The sequence below is a fragment of the Cystoisospora suis genome (assembly GCF_002600585.1).
Source record: "Cystoisospora suis strain Wien I chromosome Unknown contig_1021, whole genome shotgun sequence".
NCBI lineage: Eukaryota > Apicomplexa > Conoidasida > Eucoccidiorida > Sarcocystidae > Cystoisospora > Cystoisospora suis.
In genome coordinates, this window is record NW_027153822.1 from 48,388 (window position 1) to 58,468 (window position 10,081).

Below are 10,081 nucleotides of genomic sequence, written 5' to 3' on the forward strand. Positions count from 1 at the left end.
ACCTTTTGCTTTTGCCCGCAGTCTCGCGCTTCCGCCTTTTGTCGTTCTCGTCTCGCTGGACTGGTAGTAGACCGAACCGCAAGACAGGGGCACCCGGGCTGGAAACGGATTGATGCTCCAGGCCGTGGTCCACTTATACCAGTCTACAGCTGCATGCCTGGTAAGGCACACGCTCTTCGAGTTTGGCAGCTCGTGCCCAGTACGTTGTTGCACCCACTAGGGCCACGTCGAGTGATACGACACCACACCGGCGATAGCTCAGTTGGTAGAGCGGCAGACTGTAGAAGTGGCAGGAATCTGTTGGTCCCTGGTTCGATTCCGGGTCGCCGGAGACGTAATTGTTTGCACGGGTTTTCTTGGGGGTTACCTCAAAAGCGGATGCTCACCGGGTTAAGGCTCCGCCGTCGGGCAATGGTCGGACACTACCGACCCACGAAAACTCGTATGCGCACGGCGTCTGCTTGGCTACGCCCTGTTTCGAAAAACTTCAAGCCGGCCACAGCCGTCGTTCTCCCACCGAGAACAAAACGTCAATCTCAGTCACACATCGGGCGCTGTTGAAAATAGTAATGGAGGCTTCTAGACCACGACAGGGAGGACAAATAAACCCTTAATACTGGCGTTTGCACTGCCCAGACACAACAGAGCAATCACACAGCCTCGGACGTGAAAAGTCCGTTAATATCTGTCGCTGCCAGCCATTTCATGTAACCTACGGGACAGCCTTGCAACTAAACCGGATGCCAATACCTAATGCAGCGGTCTGAAGTGTTCTACGGTCTTTTCACCGAACCCTGGGACAGACCGGTAACCCAGCTAGGTTCTTACTGCACCTCAGTCCCTGCTATTCCTAGAACGTGTGCCCCGCGTGACTGAGTAGACTGATGCGAGGGAACAAAGCGTATTCTTTGGCAAAACTTAAAAAGACACTTCGGTAGCACAACCAAAAGAAGCCTCCTCTGGTGGTTAGTCCCACAAACAAGAAAACTGCCCGAACGACTAACCTGAGGCACCGGCGCCAAGGTACTGAAGATACGAAACCCAGGTCTCACCTTTTCGCAACCATTCACGCACTTAGCTCCTCATGACCGGTATCAGACTACTAACGTTTGACAATGAAGACAGGTTGCAGTATGTGTACATGTTTCTCCCTTGTTTCGTTAGACAAAGAGACTTGTTTTGGGCTCCCATCCACTCCTCTTGACACAACCCTGTTGGTCACTTCAGCACCTGATTCGTTTCCTCGGTGCGACGGTCAAGGTTTGAAAGCCAAAAAAAGTTCCGAAAGACGCCTTTTGGAACGTCTGCAGTTTACCACGTTCCCTTGTCTTGCCCTACTTCCGTATTGCCCCCTGCTCTGACATGGAAAGATGTGCTCCCTTTTATTCTCTGAACGACCTGAGTGAAGACACGGTGTTGTCTGCGAGAACGTAGAGCCCCAACGCCTCCAACGCACAAAGACGTACTCCCACCTGTCGCCAGGCAGAATAGTCCGCATGGGCGAACTTTCCTCGGACAGGCAACAGAGAATACAAGAATGCTAATACCTTCAACTCTGCTTACACGGGGAGCGAAGGAAGAAACAGCGCACTACACATCTGGCTGCTCGGGTAACATTCTGCTTGCATCCAACTCACACTCCCCCAGTTGGGTCCATCTAAGGAAAAACGCAAAGAGCGATAAGGGAGTGATTAACGCTGCAAGCAACGAAAAGACCTTGTACGTGGTGTGTACATACGGATATCATGCGTTCTTCGTTCCGCGTCAACAGAGTACCTCAATCCTCTCTCCAATCTTTCGCTGCTTTCACGGTCTCCCTCTTTGGGTGGCCTTCAGACCAAACGGGCTGAAGCGCTATCTTTAGAGCTCATCATTCTCCGTAGAACTTGGCTTTTGTTTGGGTTGATTCGTTCTGTTTTTTTTCTTTTCAGATAGGTAGGTTAAAGCTTTCAGAGCAATATGCGCATGCACTGCCGCGCCCCGATTCAATACGCGTTCATCCACGGCAAAGTGATCGTTATGGAGGGCTTTGTCCGTATGAATATGACGTCCGTCCTCGTCCGATCCGCTTCTGTTGGATGTGGGTAGAACACAAAGAGAAACAAAACCATCACGCAGAAGAATGCATATAGGCCCATATCCATACATGCATATTCGTCCCATATTCATTCGCATGTACGTACGTTGCTAGAACCAGTTGTGAGCGGCCACCATGCGCGAGAAGGTTTGTTGTTCTGCGGTATCTATGAGCGCTGCAATCGAAGTAGAAGAAAGAAACGCATTATAACGTTGCAACCGCATTCTCTCAGGAAACACGCCCTCCATCTACTAACATGGATACATGAATTTATATGTATATGTGTACAAATGGTGTGTCCTTTCATGCCACGGTGACTATAGGAAGAAGAATACTCTTGACCTCCGTACCGATATTTGTTGAAGCTATACTAAAGCCCATAGAAAACCCTCCAAACAAATCTTACCCGGTGCCAATGAAAGCAAACGTTCCTGGTACTTCTTCAAGAAAAAAAGCAAAATCTTCTCCTCCCATTGTCGCATCCGCTAGGGAAACCTGCCCACTGCTTGATGCTTCTGCAGCGGCCTGAAACAAGCAGTTCCGCGCACCACACACATAGGAACAACAGACAGGAGGGATGCTGACGTACGACCATCTTCTGATGAAAGGTGTGATGAGCATACAGTGTGAAGAAAGGAAATATCCATACAGATGATTTTCAGTAGAAAGGAAGAACGCTGCAAACTTGGCAGAGAAAGACAGAAAAGGCAGCTCCCGTTATCACATCATCAGGTACGGCGCCGCTTTTTTGCAAGGGTAAGAGCCCCGAAGTCTACTTTCTTTATGAAAAGACCGAGGTATACAGAGACAACTCAAGTACAGCTGTGTCTTTCCCCTGAGAGTAAGCCGAAAGGTGGCCGGCACGGTACTGAAATACAACTACGAACAATACACATGTACCTGGGGTTCATTCTCCTCTCTTTTGGACAAGTACGCTTTTAACGTATACCCTGCTTCTTCAACAACAGACACGCGCTTTGCGCCTCCTTCTTAGGAACCCAGCCTAGCTTCAGCAAACCTCCTATGTCTTTCATCACAAGAAGTACGCAGCTTATTTCTTGAACCCTCCTACGGACATATCAAGATGGTGAGTGTGCAGCAAAGAATGCGGGTTAATATGGACCTCATGGGACGCCCGGCCGCGCCTGGCATTGACAAAGAGTATGACGAGAAGGTATACTCGGTAAATTATCTATGGGTGTATGCAAACAGGCAATTACGCTGGTGTAGCACGAAAGGCGCACTCAAAAAGAAAGAGACGAAGCGAACGCATGGTGACACACAGAACTCAGACATGAAGGGTGCTGTCGTGTTTCACATATTTTACAGTGATGGTATGGCACATAGATCAAAACTACCTCCTCCATATATTGACACTACCGGAGACGCAGACGGTGATTTGTTTACACGTCTACGGTCCGGGGCTCTACGGCTGCTGCCCCCTAAGGTTCCAGACACTCGGAGAAGTTCACTTTGACAGAGGTAAAGAACGATGAAGAGAAACAAAGAACCAACAAGGGGGACATACCTTCAGATAAAACTCCGTCGCTTCTCGATCATTCACAAGAGCAGCATACGCCACAGGATCAAACGTCACGTCCGCACGACATCTGCATACAACGCACCACGAGACACCATCACCATGTACGGATGTATGTATGTACATTCGGTGACAAAAGAAAACAGGGATGCGTCCTTTGTTCGATCCCGAGACCGCTTTCCGCGGACACTGCACACTCTCTTACACCTATACCCGCGTCAAGAAAAAAACAAGTGCATATATATATATATATATAAAGGTATGCATGGAGGCAGACAGGGAGGCAGTGCCGTATAGACGGCCTGGGACAGGTTCACTACATATATAGCCCAGAGAACACCCTAGCCATAACTACCTTACCTAGCTAACTTTCGTATGTTTGAATCTTTCCCAGACGAAGCGTACAGACATTCCATTCTCTGGAAAACCACGACTTCGGGCAGAGAAGGTCGCTGGCATTCTCGTCCATATGCCACCTATGTATAAATAAATACTCTTCCGTCTCCTCTGCATAGACATACATATAATATATATATATATATATATATGCGTGATCGGTTGCCCATACCTTACCGAATCACACGCATGTGTGCTCCACCTACTAGCCGTTCATAAACGTCCGACCAGAAGCTCCGGTTCATCCAGTGTCTCTACAGGTACCCCTTGATTTTCCCACATTCTAAATCGTCCGTACACCCACCCAGAGCAACTGAAGGCATGCTATGTAGGCAGCTATATATGCGTCTGCTTCCCTCTGTCCCTCTCTCTATATAGCCATACATATATATATATATATAATATATACATGTAGGCTAAGGACAGGCGCGTGATGACAACATAGAAAGAAGAAACATCTTGGTCCTGACCTGTACGACTTGGCGATTCCTTCTGCCACATCACGCACGCGCGCTCTGACTCTCTGCAAGGTCTCTGAGCTCAAAGTCCTGATAGTGCCACCCAGAGAATACTCCGATGGAATGACGTTGAATGTCGACCCGCCCTGTACAAAGAACACAGAAAAGAGAGAAAGAAGAAGACGTCACGGAGGAGGTAAACAACACAAATCGCTGAGGAGATATGAACTCTCACACCATACACGCATCCGCGATGTGTTCATGAGGACATCAGTATTTCAGGAGTATAGGAACAAAGGTACACACGGGTACATGGAGCATGCGTTTTAGCGTTGTGTATTTCCCTGACTTTGCACGAGTGCCACCTCTCGTTTGGAGAGTTCGATACTCCACGAGCTTCCAGGTAGCAAAGTTTACAGCTCCTCAGTTCTCTAGCAACAGTTTGTTCTGTGAGTTTCGTCATGCGGGAAGCTCACGCGCGTTCGTGACTCGAGCGAGTAGAAAGATAACACAGAAAAGCAACACGTTAGCAGGTATACAGTCGAACGAGAATGGGGAAAGACATAGTTGTACAGGGCTCATCTGATCAGAAGTCGACGCAAACTTATGGAGTACATCAGAATCGACCTCAGCAGCTACCTGTACACGCATATACGAACCAACAGACGTTTTGTTCGTCATGCACGAGACGTCAGCATATATGTCGAGGTGAAGTAAGAGTTCCTCTCCCACATAGAAAGAACTGCATTCGAAAGTGCAGGCTTTCACCCACTCGTAACATTCTTCGCATTCACGAGACCCGTACTATTCTTATCACATCAATGGACACATTCACATACATGGAAATATGAATACGTGTATTTCATGTTTCTATACTCCGACCTGTTCCTGTCAGTCAGTTTTACTGTTAAGAGAGCTAGCCGACATCGTCAAAAAGGAAGCTCGACGTTCTATGTCGAAGCAGTGGCCATGGCAACGGTACGTATGTATGATGAGACTGATCCAACTGGCTTCTCGCTACGATAACAAGACGGTGATGCGATACCAAGTTACCCACCGAGCTCTTTTCGCCACCGCTGGAAAGGCTCAGCCAAAATTGATCTCTATATTTGACAGACTATTCTTCCAGAGAGAAGACCCGCCAAATATATAGACAGAAAAGTTACACAGTCACCCCCTCCTGAGAGAAGAACGATGTATCTCATTACTCGCTCTGCAAATTGTTGTCTCACCCCCAGACAGAGACAGACAACTCACGTGGATTTTAGTAATGGAAATAACCGCCGCATTTTCTTCAGTAAAGTACGTCTCTCGAGCTACAATAGCATAGAGACTCTGAACTATCGCGGCAACCGCTGGTGCGGGGTCGATGTTCTTATGAGGCATCGCCGCATGACCGCCTTCTCCGTGGATCTCGATGGAGAAGCTGACGCCCACGCACGCAAACGCACATGAGTTGAAGCCGTAAGCCATCCTAGTTGAGACCAGCACTCGAGTCGAGTACACAAAACTGACCGCGGTTGAAGGATTCTTACTCCGGATCACTCTGCTCCCGAAATCATGGAAAGTGCAACAAGGACGAAGTAGTTCTCTAGTAGAAGGCGTGTATCTTCTGCCCTCCGAGTACGCAAGAAGATTAAACGTTGGAAAAAAAGAACAGAGAATGAGAGAAGAAGAAATGTCCCTGAGAATCGTCGACTGACACGGTTCAAACAACGTCGCATACTCAACTGCATTGATAATGCCTACCAAGACGTTGCCAGCCGCCCTCTACTGGGCAGTGGCCTGCTAACGCCTTCTCAAGGAAAAGCATACACGGATGGATTGTATCTACATATGTATGGATACGTTACCGAGAAGTTTATCTCGATAAATCGGTGGAATAACTCAAGCGAGTTCATCTACCTCGAAGTGGCAGCCATGAATACCCCGACTTTTGTTTCCAAGGTCCCCGTAGGATTCCACGGAGCAACATGAAGACCGAATATAAGCTCGACCGGGGGAAATACTTTCAGGACGCCTTCATTCCTCATCATCAAAGCACCTCCACCTCCTTCTTCCGCAGGCTGAAAAATCAACCGGACGGTTCCCTGAGAAACAAGGTAACACGTTCACGAAATCGCATCATACATGCAAGTTGTAGATGGTTCTTGTTCGAAAATCTAGCTGATGGAAGTCAAAAGCGTAAGATACGCGTTGAAATCACTGCACCTGCTACGGCACTCAAGCAAATCAAATACCTCGGTTTATGAACGTCTGTACGCATATATATGCACAACAAACTTCTGCAGGTATTGTTACTAGAACACAAGACTCTTTACTCTGTGTCTTCCCCCCCTCTTGTCTTTGCCTTCAGAAAAGAAGTAATACTCTTGTATTTCTGTGCACCCGCGTTCACAAGTAGAACCGCATCTGCTTAAGAGGTCTCCGCCTAGTCTCTGTCCGATGCAAGCTATCTATCACACTCAAGAGCGTCTCCGCACCAAATGCGATAAACCGAGGCCCCCTTCCTGGTGACAGATCAGCCAGTCTGAAGTGAGAAACGTCGAAGGTCTTTAGAGAGACATCTGTGCAATACCTCGACACCTAGGAGACAGACGGTCAGCGCCGAGAGTGGGAGAGAAATGATCAGCTGGTGATTCAAGAAACTCCCACACTCTCAGCAGTAGACCCGCCTGTCATCAGTTGAGAATGAGCACATGCCCTGCTACCTTTAGATGTGGTTCCAGTGTCTTGAGGAGAGCCGCCGCCCCCAGGAGCATGGTCGTGTGAGCATCGTGGCCGCATGCGTGCATCTTTCCATCGACTTTCGAACGAAAAGGTACGTCCGTCTATGTAAAAGCAACAAAGAACAGATAGCGAAAGGGGAGAAGAAAAAACAAAGTAACACAAAACCAAGGAAGATCACAAGAGCTCCTGTACGCGTGACGTGCGGTGCCGAAGTGGCAGTAACAAGCGAACAAGAGAGAAAAGAATGAACATCACAATCTTTTTCGTCACTCAGCTTTTACGTGACTGGCTATACGCAACTCGTGCTCTTGTTTACACTTCACTCTGTAGTCGCTTCACTCGTTGTAAACGGGCTGAGCTACTTCCTCTCCGAGATGTTGTGTCTCTGTATTCATGCTGGTTGAGAGCTACACACGAGCGATGGTATCGTTTGGGCGGGATATACACTTGACAGCTTTTTCCTTTGTCGCCCCCGCAGTCTAGCAGCTTGTGTTATTGAGACGTGGCACAGAAGTACAGGGAGCTACACACCCGCAGCCATCTTCATGCCCCAGGCTTGCTGATACGTACGGACAGAGAAGAAGACAGCAAGAGAGCTTGACTGGAGAGATAGTGTCCACACGCACGCTTTAGTATAAACACTCGTGTACCGGACTTCATAGACACGGTAGTGCCGCGACTACGCACCCATGAGCGTATAGACAGTGCAGTGATAAAATAGAGAGAAGGTTAGGAGCGCCGGTTTTCCAAGTCTCGCTGGCACCGTCGAGACTATAACCCCGTCCCAGAGACTAGTTCTTGGTTCAGAACCGCAGACTGCTGCATCTTTTGGCTTCTCCGAAGTGAGCTATGCATTACACGCTTTCCGTTCCGTGAGAGTGTCGCACCTATGAATGGGGTACGTGCATAGATAGATAGATAGAGGCGGATGTATACAAAATCAGCTTGTGAATGTACGTGGGGAAGGGCGAGAGCGCAAGACTGCAACTTGTCGAAAGCTACTCCGATCAGTGTCCATAGTAGGGGCCTCACACAACAGGACGTAGGAATAGAGTTGCCGTTGCAAAAAAGGAGAAAGTGATACTCCCGAGTACAAGGTTCTGTCGCCTCACCTGTTCAAAAATAGGCAGAGCGTCCATATCAGCCCTCAAAGCTACACACGGGGTCCCGGATCCAATCTCGGCGACGATACCTGTCCCTTCCTTTCGTTCGCGCGCACGTTCCGCATCCTCCTCGCTTATCCCAACTGTATTAACTCCCCACCCCGCCGTGAACCGAATACCTAGTTCCTGCGGCACAAACACAACGAGGAGGAGCACCAAGTGACGGACGGTCTCCCAATGTGGGCGCGGCGGCGTACGCACTCGCGTACACACTAGCCGGGCTACGTACACTGGAGATACGAGCAGACGTGCCGCCCCCCAATGAATGCCGTAACTCAAGAGAAGGCTCCCCATAGGGACACGTGTACTTAGCGAAGTGCGGATCATCAGGTAGACACCTTAAAACGTGTGCATGTTTGACGACTGGACCGGGAAGTACGCATGCAGGCTCCCAAGTACGCACTTCTACCGCATCCAGACTGAAGTGCGAGCAGACAGAAGAGCTGTCTCGGTTACCTTCAAAAGCCGCTGCACCAGTGCAGACGTATTGTGTTCGGTGTACGCAGTCTCGGGCCAGGAATGCAGAGCTCGTCGAATGGCAACGAGCCAGTTCTTGAAAGCAACTGTTTGGGTAGCTCCAAGTAGGGCCGAGAAAGATGGAAGTGATTCAGAGGATGAATCAGGAAACTTTGTGATGGGAGGAACTTCGGGTAAGACGGGAGGCGTGTACGTAGGAGCTGCCAAGATATCTGCGGTAGTGGACCCACCTGCGCATATGCGACGAGCCATGCATATAAACACGAAAGCTCGTATCAAAAACACGAAAGTGACTCCCCTAGCTTTCTCCATGATGACTATAAGAACATCCGAAAAGAGAAGTGCAAGGACAAAGCGCAAGTCGCTATCCCGAAGCCTCGTAGTAGTCTTTCGTTCGGAAGAGACAGCATCGAAGAAGAGGCGATGAAAAACCGAAAAAGTGATTAGTTCTGGGCGGCGGAATCAAAGTTTGGGCGCAAGCGGAATGCACACCAGGAAGGAGAATGAGGTGTGCCGCGCTGACGAAGAGTGGTAGGCAGAATACCTGACAGAAGCTCACCCACCACGACTCAGGTAAGAAAGGGATCACGTCGACTGCTAACCAGAACGCACACCGCCACAAGCGGCTGGAGAGTTAATCTGAGTAATCAAACAGTCTACTCGCTCCAGTCGCAGAACTGACCAAGGAATCGGACCCGACCGACCAGCCAACAGCGACACTGGGCATTCTCGGAGAGTGTGCATGCAGACACTGAGACGTGCTTCTGCGCACTCCGAGAGGAAGGGGAAGGAAATGCAAGCTGCGCGCGAGCAACAGAATGAGCTTCAGAATACCGGCGTCGGGATTCTCAAGGGCTCTTCTACTTTTTTTCAGGGGTTCATCCCGTACCCCTCAGCTGCCGCCGCACAATAACGTTTCTTGTCCATACCGATCCATCCGCGGAGCCACGTACGAAAGCAGAGAGCCGGGTCCACAGCTTCTACGATGCCGCCTAGGAGGATCGTGCGCCGCGGCTAAAGTCAGAAGGTACAAATACATCACACGGAAGAGGCCAAGGTGTGGCATGGCGGATACTTCGCTCCAGAAGAAGACGTCAAGCCAGTACCTGTCTGCTCCTTCTCACCAGCCACCGGATGATGGCTGTTGTCTGGGGTTCCCCCCTTCGCGGACGGTATCTTGCGAGACGACAGCAGGGTAAGAGGATTTGCGCTCCTTCTCGCATGTCTTGTATGGTTTCGC

At 49.5% G+C, this 10,081-nt stretch overlaps 1 protein-coding gene across 1 annotated transcript; it reads right to left on the reverse strand.

The window, feature by feature from the left end:
* Positions 1 to 734: 734 nt before the first annotated feature.
* CSUI_002424 (peptidase amidohydrolase) lies at positions 735 to 9,511 on the reverse strand. Its single transcript, XM_068062625.1, has 9 exons — positions 8,821 to 9,511; positions 8,314 to 8,490; positions 7,183 to 7,302; positions 6,377 to 6,561; positions 5,729 to 5,897; positions 4,484 to 4,617; positions 3,606 to 3,687; positions 2,484 to 2,602; positions 735 to 2,071 (listed from the first exon to the last, which is right to left on the reverse strand). The coding sequence occupies exons 1-9, from the start codon at positions 9,151 to 9,153 to the stop codon at positions 1,861 to 1,863; spliced, it is 1,530 nt and encodes a 509-aa protein (XP_067925401.1). The 5' UTR covers positions 9,154 to 9,511; the 3' UTR covers positions 735 to 1,860.
* Between the last annotated feature and the right edge of the window lie 570 nt (positions 9,512 to 10,081).

Excerpts from the sequence above, each read along its gene's own strand:
- CSUI_002424 (XM_068062625.1), bottom strand. The coding sequence starts at position 9,153 with ATGGAGAAAGCTAGGGGAGTCACTTTCGTGTTTTTGATACGAGCTTTC. Across the intron at positions 7,303-8,313 it reads CTCTGCCTATTTTTGAACAG|ACGGACGTACCTTTTCGTTC; the intron begins GTGAGGCGACAG and ends GCTTTTACATAG. Across the intron at positions 2,072-2,483 it reads TTTGCTTTCATTGGCACCGG|AAGCGGATCGGACGAGGACG; the intron begins GTAAGATTTGTT and ends CACATCCAACAG.